Source organism: Manis pentadactyla, chromosome 2, assembly GCF_030020395.1.
Source record: "Manis pentadactyla isolate mManPen7 chromosome 2, mManPen7.hap1, whole genome shotgun sequence".
Taxonomy (NCBI): Eukaryota; Metazoa; Chordata; class Mammalia; order Pholidota; family Manidae; genus Manis; species Manis pentadactyla.
This window is the reverse complement of record NC_080020.1, coordinates 116168727-116187815: the sequence shown is the minus strand read 5'-3', so window position 1 is coordinate 116187815 and position 19089 is coordinate 116168727. Positions and strand designations below refer to the sequence as shown.

The window sequence follows — 19089 nt, the reverse complement described above, 5'->3', positions numbered from 1 at the left end:
AGATGACATGATACTGTACATAAAAAACCCTAAAGACTCCACCCCAAAATTACTAGAACTGATATCGGAATACAGCAAAGTTGCAGGATACAAAATCAACACACAGAAATCTGTGGCTTTCCTATATACTAACAATGAACCAACAGAGAGAGAAATCAGGAAAACAACTCCATTCACAATTGCATCAAAAAAAATAAAATACCTAGGAATAAACCTAACCAAAGAAGTGAAAGACTTATACTCTGAAAACTACAAGTCACTCTTAAGAGAAATTAAAGGGGACACTAACAGATGGAAACTCATCCCATGCTCGTGGCTAGGAAGAATTAATATCGTTAAAATGGCCATCCTGCCCAAAGCAATATACAGATTTGATGCAATCCCTATGAAACTACCAGCAACATTCTTCAATGAACTGGAACAAATAATTCAAAAATTCATATGGAAACACCAAAGACCCCGAATAGCCAAAGCAATCCTGAGAAAGAAGAATAAAGTAGGGGGGATCTCACTCCCCAACTTCAAGCTCTACTATAAAGCCATAGTAATCAAGACAATTTGGTACTGGCACAAGAGCAGAGCCACAGATCAATGGAACAGACTAGAGAATCCAGACATTAACCCAGACATATATGGTCAATTAATATTTGATAAAGGAGCCATGGACATACAATGGCGAAATGACAGTCTCTTCAACAGGTGGTGCTGGCAAAACTGGACAGCTACATGTAGGAGAATGAAACTGGACCATTGTCTAACCCCATATACAAAAGTAAACTCAAAATGGATCAAAGACCTGAATGTAAGCCATGAAACCATTAAACTCTTGGAAGAAAACATAGGCGAAAACCTCTTAGACATAAACATGAGTGACCTCTTCTTGAACATATCTCCCCGGGCAAGGAAAACAACAGCAAAAATGAGTAAGTGGGACTATATTAAGCTGAAAAGCTTCTGTACAGCAAAAGACACCATCAATAGAACAAGAAGGATCCCTACAGTATGGGAGAATATATTTGAAAATGACACATCCGATAAAGGCTTGACGTCCAGAATATATAAGGAGCTCTCACGCCTCAACAAACAAAAAACAAATAACCCAATTAAAAAATGGGCAGAGGAACTGAACAGACAGTTCTCCAAAAAAGAAATACAGATGGCCAACAGACACATGAAAAGATGCTCCACATCGCTAATTATCAGAGAAATGCAAATTAAAACGACAATGAGGTATCACCTCACACCAGTAAGGATGGCTGCCATCCAAAAGACAAACAACAACAAATGTTGGCGAGGCTGTGGAGAAAGGGGAACCCTCCTACACTGCTGGTGGGAATGTAAGTTAGTTCAACCATTGTGGAAAGCAGTATGGAGGTACATCAAAATGCTCAAAACAGACTTACCATTTGACCCAGGAATTCCACTTCTAGGAATTTACCCTAAGAATGCAGCAATCAAGTTTGAGAAAGACAGATGCACCCCTATGTTTATCGCAGCACTATTTACAATAGCCAAGAATTGGAAGCAACCTAAATGTCCATCAATAGATGAATGGATAAAGAAGATGTGGTACATATACACAATGGACTACTACTCAGCTATAAGAAAAGGGCAAATCCAATCATTTCCAGCAACATGGATGGAGCTGGAGGGTATTATGCTCAGTGAAACAAGCCAAGCGGAGAAAGAGAAATACCAAATGATTTCACTTATCTGTGGAATATAAGAACAAAGGAAAAACTGAAGGAACAAAACAGCAGCAGAATCACAGAACTCAAGAATGGACTAACAGGTACCAAAGGGAAAGGGACTGGGGAGGATGGGTGGGTAGGGAGGGATAAGGGGGGGAGAAGTAGGGGGGTATTAAGATTAACATGCATGGGGGGGTAGGAGAAAAGGGAGGGCTGTACAACACAGAGAAGGCAAGTAGTGATTCTACAACATTTTGCTATGCTGATGGACAGTGACTGTAAAGGGGTTTATAGGGGAGACCTGGTATAGGGGAGAGCCTAGTAAACATAATATTCGTCATGTAAGTGTAGATTAGTGATAGCAAAAAAAAAAAAAAAAAAAGGGCAGTTCCTGTGTGGTAACCTCCAACGAGTTCTACACAAGGGTATAAAGGGCATATAAAAGTGTAGGCAAAGGGTCTGTTTGTGTTTATACAGAGGATCAAAGCCTAATTGGGCTACCCCGAAAATGAACTAAGATACGATATGAAAAAGAACTTCCAACATCTGCACTCTCTGGAAGACTCATGCCAGAAGATGATCATCAAAAAACCCCAGCAAAGATCCACGCACTGCTACAGCAGTAGATGCACTCATCCCACCAGTTCCTGGACTTGCCATGGGAATGAGGAAGGAGATATCTAAGCTGGCCTGTGCATACAGTAAAACAACAAAATTGGACTGGATCTATACTGTTGGAACTCAACCAAGAATTTGGAGAAGTGCAAATTGTAGCGCTCCAAAGTCTTACAACTACAAACTATTTACTGTTAAAAGAACATATGGCATGTGAACAGTCCCCAGGAATGGGTTGTTTTAATTTGTCTGATTTCTCTCAGACTGTTCAAGTTCAGTTGGACAATATCCACCATACCATAGATAAGTTTTCACAAATGCCTAAGGTGCCTAACTGGTTTTCTTGGTTTCACTGGAGATGGCTGGTAATTACAGATATGCTTTGGTTATGTAACTATACTCCTATTATGTTAATGTGTGTGTGCAATTTAAGTAGTAGCTTAAAACCTATACATGCTGAAGTTACTCTACAAGAAGATATATCAAAGAAATAATCAATCTTCCCATGTTTTCTTCCGCCTGCTACTTCTATAGCTTTTCTTCTTCCTTCCTAATTACAACCCTTAAATAGAATTCGTGCCTCATATCAAATTTACCGAGTATCATAATTCTTCCAAGTGGTAAAGATACCTCAAGACAAATGCTGGGCATAGAAGCCACAGGGCATAAATATGCAAAGAAGTAAAAAGCTAACTTTTTCAAACAATAAGGCTTCTCTCTCACTTACCAACTTCACATTTCCCTGTATGGCCCCGGAAGATGACTGGTTAGCCAGAGACGGGTAAGATTCCTCAAGGGAGGAACAACCTAAGACAGGCACAGTCGCAGGGGGGCCATCAGGTGAGAAATTGGGGATCAACAGAGGTGAGGCTTAGAACCTCACCCCCCCGTTCTGAGAGAAATCTTCTGCATACGTGGATGTTTTATTGCCCTGGTCCAGCTTGGATTAACACATAGTCTACAGGCACACACCTGATCATCTACATGTGCTCTCTTACAACACTAAACTATGTTTTCTACCTTTATCTTGTATCTACCTACCACTTCAGCATTTTATTAAAAATAATAATAATAAAGAGAGAAATGTGGTATCCACATATAAATCAAGTATAAAAACCAAATGAGTATTCATATTTGAACTGACTGTTTATAGTTCATAATGCATGAGCAAAACCGAAAGTTTCTGTGATGACTGCCCTTGTACTGTTCACTATGTAACTTATTCATTATGTAAGAATTTGTTCTACATGTAAGAACTTGTTTGTTATGCCTCAGAAGATTGGAGACTGACAAAAATTAGGCTTGGGGTGGAATAATGATTGTGCATTGAGAATTGACTCCCCTATACAGAATTTTGTTGTCGTTAACAACCATTTGATCAATAAATATGAGAGATGCCCTCACAAAAAAAAAAAAAAAAAAAAGGACAGACTTCCAATGGTAAAATAAATTAGTAACCGGGATGTAATGTAGAGCATAAGGAATATAGTCAAGATATTGTAACAGCCTGGTAGGGTGATAGCTGGAACCTAGAATTATGTATATAAATGTTCTACCACTGTGTTGTACACTTGAAACTCATGTAATGTAATACTGTGTGTCAACTACCCTTCAATAAAAAATAATTATTAAAAAAAAAAAAAAAAAAAAAAACTAGTTCCATATTGTAGTAGTTCATGGGACTTTTGACTATGTTCCTTCCTTGCATTAAAATAAATTTAGCTGCATAACCTTAAAAAAAAAAAAAAAAAAATGACTCCCTACCACTTCCAGTGGCCACACCTCCAACTGCAGGTCTTTACCACTCCCCACAGCACTCAGCACTCCTACCCACTCTCTCTCAGATGATGGTCACTTTTCCTCTCTCATGAGATTGGGACAATAGGCCACACAAGCAACTTCTCCCTTCAAAGGAAATCTCTTATCTTACCAACTATTAAGATGTAATAAATTTTCCTTGAATTGCATAGGAATAGTTAAAGGCTGCCACTGTGCCTCAGACCAGGCAAAAGCACCAGCCAAATGATGGCGTCACTTTTCCATTCCAACAGTTACAGAAACCATGTAAAAGATATAAATCCTAGGCCTTCTACAATACCAATTCTACTGAAGGTAAAGTTTCTAATAACAAGGTTTATAATCAAAACACACCCACAGAGATATGGAGAAAGTAAAGCCAAGCTGACAAAGCCTCAAACGGCAGCGTTTTGTTACTGGAGGAGAATGGATAATGGAAAAATAGACAAAAGAGCTGAGGGAGCAAGATCCCCAAAGAAGCAGGGAGACTACATTGCAATTGGAAAAGGGCGTTAGCCTTCAGAGGAGGCCAATTTTCCCGAAACTGAAAGGAGAGAGTTGTAGATAAAGGTAGATGGGGAAGATTTTTAAAAAGCCTCAATTTACAGGCTCAGAGCAAGGAAGGAATAAAACATGAGACTTAAAGGGAATGGTGAAGATTTAGATAGTCACTGGGGAGAATCAATCCAGGAAAGAGTTATTGAGGATGTGAACTAAGGCAGTGGTCCTCAAAATTGAGAGAAGATGAATTCAAAGAATTACTTTGGAGAATGTAGACTGAGATGCCTACTGCATGTGGATGATTAAAGAGAGAGGAGACTGTAGTGTGAATTAAGACACTGTGTGACCAGAGGGGGATGGATTCAGAGAAGGAATGCAGGAACAATCTTAGAGGAAAGACTGAACTCCTGAATCTCCATTACCAGTCCAGACATCACTCCTGAACTCCAAAACCAAATCTACAGCTGCTAACTGAAGCATCAAAGGTTAGGTATAAAAACACTGGTTGTTAGACCTCTCTTGCATTTCCTAGCCACTTACAACCCAGGACAAATTAGCAGATAGCTCAAACCAAGATAATAAAGTGAAAAGACTTAGGGGACTGTCTGAATGAGATTTCTGAGCTCTTTCAAGGGCTCTAACCTTTTAGGCAGATGGATAATTCTTTAATACCTATGTTCATTTTCAAAAACTTGCACTTTGAACAAAGTTGGAAGATTCACTCAAACCAAGACAATAAAGTGAAAAGACTTAGGGGACCGTCTGAATGAGATTTCTGAGCTCTTTCAAGGACTCTAACCTTTTAGGCAGATGGATAATTCTGTAATACCTATGTTCATTTTCAAAAACTTGCACTTTGAACAAAGTTGGAAGATTCACTCTTTCTGATTTCAAAAATTATGAAGCAACAGTAATAAAACAATGTGGTACTGGCATAAAGTCAGGCACACAGACCAAATCAATAGATGAGAGCCCAAAAATAACCCCTTGAATGTATGATAATACGATTTTCAACAAGGGCTCCAAGACCATTCAATGAAGGAAGGACAATCTTTTCAGCAAACGTGCTGAGAAAACTGGATATATTCACATGCAAACGAATGAAGTTGGACTCATACCATACACAAAAACTAACTTAAAATGGATTAACCAGAGTTAAGCCTATAAAATTCATAGATGAAAACGTAGCAGAAAAGCTTCATGACACTGAATTTGTAAATGAATTATTGGATCTGACACCAAAAAAAGCATAGGCAACAAAAGAAAAATACAAAATAGAAATCATCAACATTAATAACTTTTGTATGTCAAAGAGTACTATCAACAGTGAAAAGGCAACCCACAGAATGGGAGAAATTATTTGCAAATCAAGTATCTGGTAAGGGATGAATACCCACAATATATAAAGAAGTTCTAAAAACTCAACAGAAAAAACACCCAATTTTAAAATGGTCAAAGGACTTTAATACACATTTCTCCAAAGATACAGAAATGGCCGATAAGCATATGTTCAACAGCACTAGTTATTACAGAAATGCAAATCAAAACCACAATGAGATACAACCTCACACCTGTCAGAATGGCTATTACAAAAAACAAACAAAGTTAACAGGTGCTGCCCAGGATGTGGAGAAATTACAAGCCTTGTTCACTTCTGTTGGGAATATAAAATGGTTCAGCCACTATGGAAAAGAGTATGGTAGTTCCTAAAAAAATTAAGTGTAGAATTACCTTATGATCAAGCAATCCCATTTCTAGGTATATATCAAAAGGACTGGAAGCAAGGCCTTAGCTATTTGCACAACAATGTTCAAAGAAGTCTTATTCCTAATAGCTAAAAAGCAGCAACAACCAAAATGTCCATCAATAGGAGACCAACACGTGATGTATATGTATATATATATATATATATATATATATATATATATAAAATGGAATATTAGTCTTAGAAAGGAATGAAATTATGATACATGCTACATGAATGAACCTTGAAAACTATGCGGAAGAGGGAAACTCAGGGTCTCAGAACTCAACAGGACAAATGTATGATTCTACGTGTATGAGGTACTTAGAACAAATTCAGAGACAGAAAGTACAATACAGAACTTTCGACTTATGATAGCAATACATCTGATAAAACCATTGTAAAATAAAAATGCCTTAAGTCGAAAAATCCATTTAGTATACCATAGACCTAACCTACTGAACACCATAGCTTCACGGAGCCTACCTTAAACACGCCAGAACACTTCTTGCATTAGCCTACAGCCGGGTAAAATCATTTAACACAAAGACAGTTTTATGTAAAATGTGAATATCTCATGTAATTTATTGAATATTGTACTGAAAGCCAGAAAGAGAATGAATTGTATGGATACAGAATAGTTGTAAATGTATTTGTTTACCCTCACCATCTTGTGGGAGCTTCATCTCACTGCTGCTGTCCAGCACTAGAAGAGAGTGTAAGATACATTGCTAGCCCAGGAAATCAAAATTTGAAATCTGAATACCATTTCTACTGAGTGGATATCACTTTTGCAACATCATAAAGCCAACAAATTATTAAGTCAAACCATTTTAAGTTTGGGGCCATCTGACATGGTTACCAGAGGCAAGGCAAAGGGGAAATGGGAAATCATTGTTTAATGGGTAGAGTTTCACCGTAGAATACTGAAAAAGTTCTTGAGATAGTGATGGTGGCTTCAACATTCACAAAAAAATGTCAATGTGCCTAATGCCACTTGTATACTTTAAAAAGACTGAAACAGTAAATTTTGTGTTATGTGTATGCTTTACCACAATAAAAAGAATACAAATTTAAAAACTTACAGCTTCCTTTACTCTTCTAGTTCTCTTAGTCACAATTAAGGCTATGGAGACCCAAAGGGAACCATTTTTATGTTTCTAGCCCCACCCAGATCATAAAAGATCCTCAAATATTTGAGAACAAGTGAGATATAGATAACAGATGGATGAATGGATGGACTGTATGTTCAAAAATTATAAACAGGATTTCTAAAAACACCTAATATTGTGTGAAAAATAAGTAACATATTTAAAGTTTTCTAATTCTATTTTTAAATTTCACAGAGGCCACCTAAAAGATTATTTGCGACTTAATTCCAAAATCAATTTCTAGTCGGCTTCAACTACTTTGTAAACAGAATCCCCTTGGAGATTCTGGTTCAAGCCCTGGCTCCCCAACTCGCCTGGAATGGAAGGCACATCCTTCTGTAAATAGTGCAATGTCCAGCTCAACTCCCCACTGCTCCTGACATTCTCCCAGACAGCATGAGTCTAATCCACTACTTCCTCTGAACTGAAAATATGCTGTCTCCACTACTCAAGGAGCACTTAGGATAGTGCTACTTGATGCTGTCTCGTCCCCCCACTTCCATACTATAAACTTGTGAAAAGTAAGATTTCTTTTTTTTTTTTTTATTCCTAGACCCATTTAACAAAAAGCTTTGCACAAAGTACAACTCTGTAATTTGGTGAAATCTTGAAAATTATTTTTCTTTCCTCACTCTCAACCTCCTCAGAGAAGGGGTCTTGGTAGCCAAAGGATCTACAGTGAAGGAGAAAAGAAAAATAAATTAAAAGGTAGGAAAGAAGTAGGAAAACTTCAATAAAAGAAAATAAAAAGAAAAAAGGTATGGGGCACGCCTTCTCCAGAGGACCCAACCTCACCACCTTCAGAGATGATGCCTTGAACTCAGTTAAGGACCATCCTTCCACTAAAGAGGGAGGGGGACATCAAAAGGGAGGTGGAAACATCAAAAGGTGGGAAGAGATGGTGATCACAGGGGTTAGAAGTCAAGGACCTTTCAAAGCTTTCTGATTTGGAGGCTCAAAGCAACAGTTTCATATTATTTAACAATTACTGTGCACCCACTATACTAGGCACTTTACATATGATATTTATTTATTTGTCATGAGTCGTTTAACATTTGGAGGTTTGGAGGCTTCTGATCTCTGGAAAATCAGCAGTATCTGTAAGAACTATACAAGGAAGACTTTGGACTTGGCCTAAGGATAACTCAAGTGCCAATTCAGATTTCCAGATTTCCCAACCAAGGCTAGCCAGGAATTCCCAAAAAAAGGTTGGAAAAGGTTGGAGATTCAGCACAAATGCATAGATAAGGAATTGTATTTGAATGGAATGTTCACTAAGCCCAGCAGATTAAGTACAAGAGAGTCAAGAAATAATAAAAAGCAACAGAAATACTACTCACTAAGGGCACTATAAATTTTAATTCACTGCTGTAGGCTAAGTAATTATCCTTTTACATTTGTTCAGCACCTTGCAGTTTTCAAAGCACTTACACATGTTTCAATTCATAGATCTCTACAAGTGAGAGGCTACGGGACAGCCCACAAATGTAGGCCTATTTTGCCCGGAGGGAAACTCAGGGTCTCAGAACTCAAATTATTTATCCTAGTTCTTCCAACTAGTCAACGACAAGGCTGGGAGTCAAGAACAGGGCAGTCTTTTGGCTCCTGATTCAAGGCACTCATTCCCTCTATGTCCCTACTGCATTCAACATGCACTTCCATTAAAGTCAGTAATTTATTTTACTGAAATCATTTGCACATATGTCTTCTATCTAGACTGATGCTCCCTGAGGGTAAGAAATATTTCTCTGTAAGCCTACCACCTATGGAAAGAATCTGGCGCATAGGGGGTATTCAACAGTTGGGTTGAACAGAATACATGGAAACAAAGCTCTGTTTCCACTTTATGTAATAGCATAGAGATACAAAATTAAATGTCAAGCTCAATTCAGTGAACCAACTGAAATTCAAAATTAAAGTCAAAAACTTAGCATATGTGTTAACATAGTATGAAACTGTGTAACAGCTGAATTTAAAAACTGGAGCTAGAAAATGAAAACCAAAGTGAAATAGAACCATTAGCAATTTATATGCAGTCCTTCAATTTTCAGTCCATCTGAGAGAATAAAAGAGGGGAACATAAAAGTTTACCTACACATTATCGACCAACAAGAATAACTTTTACCTTAAAATTCAACTCACAACTCCCTGTATTTCGATATGCCAAAATTGTTCCTATTACTGAACTACAAGCCAAATTCTATTACAATAAAAATCCCTATCAGAGAAAGATTTCTAAACCTCAGTCAAGCACAAACTTAGTATTTTCAATACTGACTTCATTTCAGGTTTTCTGAACCTTTAATTATTGCTCCTAAAGAAGCCTTTACAGACTTTTTTCCCTAACCACCCACTTCCTCCATGAAATTCCAACAAAACGAATACACTACCTGTTTACATAGTGTATGTGTACCTATGCTTTACTCATAAAAAGAAGCACTTTTCACCACTGCCCCCAGAACTAAATTTCACTCCCTTAGTGATGACACTGCCTTCACTGAAAACACAGTTTACTTAATATATGTTTACTGAGTGGGTAGCTATATGCTAGAGATACTTACTATCAAAAAATTCTAGAACAGCAACACAACTTAGTTTTGTAATTTACTGTAAAAGTTTTAACCCACCAAACTAAAATGAAATGGGCTTGATGATAAAGATCCTCCTTGTGTCTGTTAACATAGTCAAGGGCCTGGCTCACTAAATATTTGATGAATGCGTGGAAATTGCTAGAATTCTATATGTGGCAGTTACACAGCTTGTCAAGGTCATTACCAAGATGACCAGGCTACAAAAATGTCAGCTTCGTACCTCAAATCTCCAATTCAAAAGCCAACTAACTGCAACCCTGAAACATGGAATTTTCTAGTCAATTTTCAAGAGAAAGATAAGACAAAACTAAAAGCAAAACCAAAAATTTGTTATTAACTGAAACAGTTCCCATTCAATAATTTTTAACCTTCTGGCTCACTAAATGCTTTGAGTATCTGATGAAAGCTATGTCCTCTTAAAATCTTCAGGAAAATACACACATAAAACACACACACAACTGCAGTGTTCAGAGTTTCTAAATTCCATCTGTTAATGTCAATAATAACCTCTCCATTAAAGGAATATGTAAAAAATACAATATGTTAAGTTTTAAATAAGTTTTTTTGACTTAAAATATGCTTTTAAGCTTAAAAATATATATCCTAGAAGCCTTCTTTCTGGTAATATAATTTACTTTAATATTAACTGTATTCCTGCAGATCAGAGGTTTACCAAATAACTAATATGACAGCCTGTTTTTCTATATATACCTGTAATACCTAAATTCAAACCTCAGTATTTACTGTATTACATAATACTGTACAATATTACTGAAATAGGCTGCAGTCTTTCAAACTCTGGTCAGAGAAACCTAAAGCCACAAACATCAATTTCCAAATGAAGGCCTGGCTCCCATCTTTAGCACCTCTCATTACACTTATTTAATGCAAGAAACATGGAGACAAGCACAATCTCTTTGTGCTGCTTCAAAAGGAGACTCTCATGAAAATAAAATCCCCTGAACAAGGACTACAGCAACCATTTACTCTTACTAATACAGAAAAATATGCTGATAAAGTAGGGAAAATTTGAGCACAAAGGAATGTTGGTCCAAAAGTGTAACAGGACAGGGATGCGTATGGGATCTTTTGAGACTTACATATAAGTTGACACTGTAGTAGTTTATGTCTTCCAAAATAATCAGTGAATATTTTGGCCCAATTATGAATGAACCCCAAAGAACTGAAAAGTGATTTCAATAGTATAAAATCCTGTTTAAGAGGTACAAATGGTTCAACAAACTCCAAAAACTAATTTTTGAGCTACTGTATGTCAGACTACACCTGATAAGATTAATGAAAATTCAAATCTTTCAAAAATATGAAGGTAGTATCATTTGTATTAGTAAAAATATCATGAAATTCCAGAACTCAGAAGCCTTTATCAGACTTTAAATTACTAAAATCTTAACTTGAAATTCTGAATTTGTTGAATGAATTTCTTAACAGATTTGATATGCAGAGATAGAATATGTCACTCACTGCATATATATAAAGGAGAATTTTCTTAAAGTCATAAGTCTAGTAAGTACTGTATTTCATCAAATTAGTGACCCTGGGAAACTTACTCCAAATATGGAACTATCTTTGGTATCAGTCTTTGACGCCAGTTTAAAAGGAACATAAAAGTCAGTTCCATCATCTTAATTAAAATTAACTACTTTACCCTAAGAGTATACAGTGTATTATCTAGCTCAAACACCTACTTTTTTTCCAAGAAACAGAGCTCAATTATTGCAGTCAGGTTTTTGTCTACAAACATTAGAAACATTAGTAACTGACTCTGGCTATCTTAAAAAAGGACTTCATTCTAACAACCAGCAGCAGACTCACAGACTACAAGAAGGAACTAACAGTTACCAAAGGGAAAAGGACTGGGGAGGATGGGTGGGAAGGGAGGGATAAGGGGTAAAAAGCAGACACTACGATTAGCAGACATAATCTGTTGGGGGGGGCACGGGGAGGGCTGTACAACACAGAGAAGACAAGTAGTGATTCTATAGCATCTTACTATGCTGATGGACAGTGACTGAAATGGGGTATGTGGGGGGGACTTAATGATGGGGGGATTCTAGTAAACATAATGTTACTCATGTAATTGTAGATTAATGATACCTAAATAAATAAATGAATAAATAAAGAAGGGACTAGCAGTTACAGAAGGGAAGGGGTTAGAGGAGGGGTTGGGGAGGGTGGATGGGGAAAGAGGGAGAAGGGGATTAAGGGGCATTATGATTTAGCACAAATATAGGTAGGTCACAGGGAAGGCAGTACAGCGCAGAGGAGACAAGTAATGACTCTATGGCATCTTACTACACTGATGGACAATGGCTGCAATGGGGTGGGGGGCAGGGTCTTTATAATATACATGGAAACCACAATGTTCATGTGAAACCTTCATAAGATTGTGTATCAATGATACCTTAGGTTTTTTATAAATCAAAAAATAAATAAATAACAGGCTTTACTGGAAGGCTCTTGAAGCTTACAAAATTGAAAGATGCCTGGAAAACTGAGATGGAAAAGACAGCACCAATGGGCCTAGGGAGAAAAAAGCTCAACGAACCATGTCAGAGAACAATTTGATCCACACACTGACACTACTTCAGTAGGTCCCCAAAAAACCCCATGGTCTATTCAGCTCTTAAAATCCAAAGCCCTGGGGAAAATCACATGGCTGGACAAGTCTAGGTCAGGCTGCATGACAAAAGGGGAAAATGCTTCAAAAGGTCATCCTTGGGTTACACACAATGGGAAACATCCTAAAAGCAAGACAAAACCAAGTAAAAGGGCATAGAGTACAGAAAACAATAAATGTATGCAACAGTCCAGTCAGAACAACTAAGGAGACTATTTTTCTATTTTAGAGAACTCTGAGGCTCAGAGAGCTTAAATATTATGTAAACCAAAAGCTACATCTGAGACCAGGATTGCAACACCTCTTTCTACTTCTGCCATTCCACAGAACACTAAATTATACCTGGCTGTCAACCTTAAAGAACTAAGATTTAACACCATTGAAGATATTTAAAAGAATACGACACCAGTTATTTAAGGTAATTCTCAGAGAGGCATTCTGAAATTGCTCTGTTGGAGCATCTATGGAAAAATCAAGTAGTTGGGAAAAAGAAAATACCTGAGTTATTTGCTGCTCCTTCTCCTCAAACACAGGAAATTACGGAAATCTTGCTCATTATCTGGAAGTTGAATTCAAGTTTAAACCTACCTGCCATACTTGCTGTGACCTCTAAAGATTTACTTCAATACCTATGTACCTGATACTCCACCCAGACTGAGCACCCGAATCCCCAGAGGGACCCAGCCATCTGTGCTTTAATAAAAAATCAGAAAGAAAAATAATCAGTAAAAATCTGAGATATGTATTTGAAAAAGAAAAAAAACAAAATAAAAACACCTCTCACAATGATTTTAGAGTCACCCCTATTAGGTAATCTGAAGCCAGACCATCTGCTTATTGGCAAGCTGAGCCTTCTCTCCGTTCAGTAAAGGGGAGTAGGGGAGAACACTAGACTCAGAATGTAAATCAAAATAAATGTGTTAAAAGTAAGATGGTAACACAACTTGGATGAATCTCACTAACAAGGGTCAACAAAAAGCAAGACAAATTAAACAACAAAAATGGGCAAAATTATTCTCTGTTGAATTCTAAAGTCAAGCTAGTGGTGACCCTTCAGGAACTAGGCAGTGACTGAAAGGAAATCAAGTGGGGCTTCTTGAGAGCTGATCTTGTTTCTTTATCCACGTACTGGTAAAACAGGTTTGTAAAATTCATCTCTTAAGATATGCACACCTTTCTGTACGTTTATTATTCAACAAAAAAATGTTTAATTTTCTTATACTGAGATACATATGGTAAAATTCACAAATCTCAGTGGACAGCTTGATCAATTTTTACAATTCAGGTAACCACTGCCCAGTTCAAGAAATCAAACATTTTCACCAATTTCTTAAAAAATATTTTTAAAAGCCGTAAGTCCCAGCTTTTCAAATAAAAAAGCAAAGTAAAACTATCACCATTTCACAATTAAAGTTTTTTCGTTTTGATTTCAAACAAGGCTAGCTCACACACATATGTCCATCATTAATGACCTGCTTAACCTTAAAATTTATCTTTTAAGTGTCTTAAAAGTACCCAGATATTACAAAGCTAAGTTAAAATACAAAGTTAAAGCAATGCACTTATTAAGCTATATATTATGGCTAAAGTCTGGAACTTATGAATATCAAACTTAGTAAGTTAAAATCTAATATTAACAAGCATAAAATGTCTAGACTCTAAGTAAGAGAATAATTCCTGCCCCCTAAAAAGAGTGATATAAGTTGAAGACTTGGGATGGGGGCTGGAATCTCCCAAGGAGAAAACACAGGGATGGATGAGTTGAGAGGGCTGGTTATTAGTGTGTAAAGACATGAAGACAGGAAAAATTATACAGGTTAATCCCTAAAACCTCAATCTAAAGCAATTCAAAATCCCAACCCACCTATCTCCACTTCACTGCCTGAACTTGCCTCTAAAAGTGCGGGGTGGGGGAATTTCGGTGATTGTTGAAAGCAGCTAGAAATGCCCAGAATTACCTAGTGTCTGGACGTTGGCCATAACAAAGCATAGTGACCCCTGACACAAACAAAAACAGATGGTATCAATTACCTGACACCAAAGAACTTTAAACTGTTACATTTTCTAAGTATCATTAAGCTTCAACAAATAAATTCTTTAGGTTATACAGCACAAAAACCACTCACAGAAAAAGAGCATGTTAATTATTCACTAGTTTAAACATTTAGAGTAACGACTTGAAAAAACAAAAAGGTACTTTCTCACCATAATTTCTTGATTAGAATGACTCCGAAATCTAATAGTTTTGGTTTTGGTGTTTTTTTTTTTTCTTTCAGTTTTACATACTTACATCCACACAGAGAAATCTCAAAACCACGATGTTCAAGCAGTAAGACAAGTGACTTTTCCATTTTTTTAAATTTTTTTGTATTTTCTATGTTACTTTCATTCCAAAAGGAAAGATAAAGACTTAAAAAAAATGTTTATTACCAAGATTCTAAATTCTAAAGCCTAATAGCCAAGTCAAATACTTTCTAAAATCACATTCTGGACACTAGCAATCTATAGACAGGGCCCAACTTAACAATGGTTCAACGTATGACTTTTCTGCCTTATGATGGTGCAAAAGCCATACGTGTCGGTAGAAGTGGTACTTCAAATTTTGAATTTGGTTCTTTTCTGTACTATACTTTCTTGTAATATTAGGCAGCAATCCTGATCATAAGGATAAACAATGCACCTACAACTCTTCTGCTTCTCACTTGTGGTATTCTATAAATGACATAAGATACTAAACACTTCATTATAAAATAGGCTTTCTGTTAGATGATTTTTCCAACTCTGGCTAATGTAAGTGTTCTGAGCACGTTGAAGGAAGGCAAGGCTATATACTATGATGTTCAGTAGGCTAGGTGTTATTAAATGCATTGCCGATTTAAGATTATTTTCAAATTACAATGGGTCTATCAGGATATAACGTCATCACGGTAAGTCGAGGAAGATGGTAGTTTCTTTTCCAAAGAACAAAAAGAAATTTCACCTACAGCCTGCTTTCAGAACTCAGGAATTAATAAACAGACACTGGGCGCCTTTCACAGCCAAAGGGATCACCTTTTTCAAATGATCTTTAGTAAAACCTGAGCAAATGGGAAACCTCGACACTGTAAATGGTCGAGACATTTCTATCAAGGTCAACTTTAGATGTTAAATATCAGGAGTCCACAGTCCATATAAAATTCACCTGTATTTGATACGTTTTGATGAAGACCAAGTTCTTTCATAAGAATTAAATTTTTTTGCCCAACTTTGTTAGCTGGGCCTTCGTTAGCTGGGAAAACTTTCTAAAAATCAGAACAAAAACTTACATCTTTTTGTATCTGATTCAAAATGTGCTGTCTGTAGTTTCCACGCTGAAATAATAGAAGTTTCTGGAACCATCTCACCATACACCATCTCACCATACATGAGTTACAGAATATTCATTCATCTGACTATCTGAAAGTCTCCAAAAATAATGTTTTGTAGATAGGTGGGTATGTGATAAAGCAAATATAACAAAATGCTAATGACAGACCTAGGAGTTAAGTATACATGTGTCCACTGCAGCATTAGTTTTTCAACTTCTGTGTGTGAAAATTTTCACAAGATACTGCGTTAAAATTATCTTTCAAAATTAGAACACAAGTATCATCTTAAACCTACTGAAGGCTTCAGGGCCCTTCATCGGTCTAAAACCTAGCATGTCAAGCACCCCACGAAAAAGTCCTTCCTTAAGATATCAAGACTCTGGATAATAGTCAACTGATAAGTAAACGCCACACTAAAAATTCTCTCTCGCCCAAAGCAAGTTTACCTATAAAGCCATTTTCCAGGAGGTGTCAGAATTTTGTTGGAACTTTCAACTTTTTTACTAAGACTTTTGCCTCCGTTACCGTCTCACCAAATTTTTTCTAAATTCCCAACAGCACACCTTAAGTTTTTCTAAAAATCTATCATAAAGCAGATTGTGTGCCCTCCCCGGCCCTGAAACGAGCGAAGCCCGTAGAGCTCGGGGCGCTGGTGGTTCCGGTGATTCACTCTAACGCGCAGTCACCAGGTGGGAACTTACTGTAACCTGGGGTCTCCACCAGGTTAACACGCGGAAATAGGGGAGGAACAAATACAGACCGCTGAGAAGCCAAATGAACGGCGGAAGGAAAACCCAAGCAATCTCTGCAAACACCCGGCCAGCGGGGCGCTCCGGGGCGCTCGGAGGGCAGACGCGCGGAACCGGAGGCCGCCCCCGCCCTGCCCGCCGCACCCGCACCTCTCGGTCCTTGAGGCCCAGCAGGAGCACCTCCTCCATCAGGGTCAGCCGCGTTTCCTTGGAGTCGCCCTTGTCGTCGTCGTCCTGCTCGTCGCGGCGGCTCTGCGCGTCGTCCTCGCCGCTGCCGCCACCGCCGCCTCCCGCCCGCTCCTTGTCGGCGGCGTTGCGAGAGGCCTCGGTGCGCCGCTGCACCAGGCCCGAGCTGCGCTGGGTCAGCGAGGTCATGGCTCCGGCCGAGAAGAACGCGGGACCTACCGGGTCTCCCTCCTCCTCCCGCTGCGGCCCCCGACCCGGGCTTCCGTGTTAAATCCGGGCACTGGGGCGACGTCCGTCTGCAGCGGGACCGGGGGCAGTCATGAGGAGACGGGTCGGAGCAAAGCGGGAGGGCCGGGCGTCGGCGGGGCGGAAAAGGGGCTCCTTCCTTCCCGCGGCCGTGGCCCCCGAGGCAGCCCGGGTTCAAGGCGGAGGCGGAGGCGGAGGAGGCGGCGGCCTTCCAATATGGCGGCGCCCGCTGACGTCACCGGAGGATGTGGCACAGCTGGCGCGGGGCGGGAACGGAGAGCGCCGGAAGCGGCGGGTGGGCGCCCGGCGGCGGGACCCCACGCACGGGGACCCTCCGCTAATGACTCCCTCCCCGGCCCTGGGGTCTCCGCTGACCCTCGCGCTCTCCTGGCGTCCCTTCGCCGCCCGGCCTGCCGTCCCCCTCCCGCGATGTGTCTCCACCGTCCGCCTCCCTCTTCGCGCCTCGAGAAACGCAAAGGCCCCCCTACGAGTGGCGGGAAGCGGGGCGCCGCGAAGGTGGGCCCCGCTCGGCCTCCAGCTGCGCCCCTCCCGCCCGACGCCGCCCTCCGAGGCGCTGGCCTCCGGCGGGATGGCGGAAACCCGGCCTGGAATCCGGGGGCCCCACGGGACAGAGGAAGGACGTTGCCGGTCGCCGATAGGACGAGGAGAGGGCGCGCTCAGCCCACACTCCCTGACCCTTCCGAAGGAGCAAGTGCATTTAAGTGGCTTGAAAGGGGACTTTCAGTGTTTTCTAGGTGTATTATTGTATGAAGAGAGAGGTAGAACAAATTGAATCCTGATGTTTGTAAAACTTTTTTCCTCGCCTCCTGACTTGTAAAGTGACCAGGGCGCGGAGTACGGTTAGTACTGCACACGTCAATGCACTCGACTCGACCTTAGCGATCTTTTTACAAAGACAATAATCCGGTTGGATTTCATGCCACGTCTTTGTACACATCAAATCTTCCTCAATTACTGCGTTAAATCCTCTGTGGCACGCTTAACATTTTGTGCAAGTTATGTTAAAGAATAGGTGTCACACCTGAGAGGAGGGTTTGGAGAGTTTAGAAGGGTGAGCTTGTAAGTAAAACATTATCCCGAAATGGCATTCTATGCCATCAAATACTATTTAAAATCAAGACTGCCCACAGGCTGTGGCTACGGAATCGTTTTGATAAGAAAACATACATTGTTGTAACAGGACTTAAGTTATAATAAATAATAAAGGCCGCCGTAAAACCATGCCATAGAACATTCTGGCTACAGAGTTCTTAGTCCTCCACAAACCCATTATCCAAAACTACTACTGGCCCCTCACTGTCAGTACCCCAAGCCATGGAAGGTGAGTAAGTATCCTCCTGGGTGCGGAGGAGGGGGCAGGGTGAGCAGAAAGTACACCCTCCCTTTTTCCTTTCATTCTGAGCAAAGGTCAAATTGACAGCAACAATTCTTCCCATTCACATCCTGTTCAACTTTTTTTCTCTGTTCACCACTCTACCAGTTCTTTCTCAGAAGGCTTAAAATGATTCTTTTTAAAAAGAAATGTAATTAACTATTTGGATATTACAGTCTAATACATAGCTAAAAGAGTACAAAGGTAGACAATGAAAATCTTTCCGGCCCTGCCCCTATCCACCCAGTTGTTCCCCCACTCCCCGCCCCCCCCCGTAGTTTTAAAATATTTCAATAATTCTCTGATACTCTTCCTCTCAAAAGAGGAAGACTAATTCTCCTCCCCCTGAGTGTGGGCCATAGTGACTCTTCAAATGAATAGAATGTGGCAGGTGTGACTATGTGACTTTTTAGACTAAAAAAAGTCTGCAGCTTCTCCCT

The 19089-nt window shown here is 39.4% G+C and overlaps 1 protein-coding gene across 1 annotated transcript in view; it reads right to left on the bottom strand.

The window, feature by feature from the left end:
* The window catches only part of GOLPH3 (golgi phosphoprotein 3), a 65811-nt gene extending 48421 nt beyond the window's left edge, over nucleotides 1-17390 (bottom strand). The window contains exon 1 of the mRNA XM_036926598.2: nucleotides 16975-17390. Within this exon, the coding sequence (XP_036782493.1) occupies nucleotides 16975-17199 (225 nt within the window). The 5' untranslated portion in view covers nucleotides 17200-17390. The remainder of the gene's footprint in view (nucleotides 1-16974) is intronic.
* Between the last annotated feature and the right edge of the window lie 1699 nt (nucleotides 17391-19089).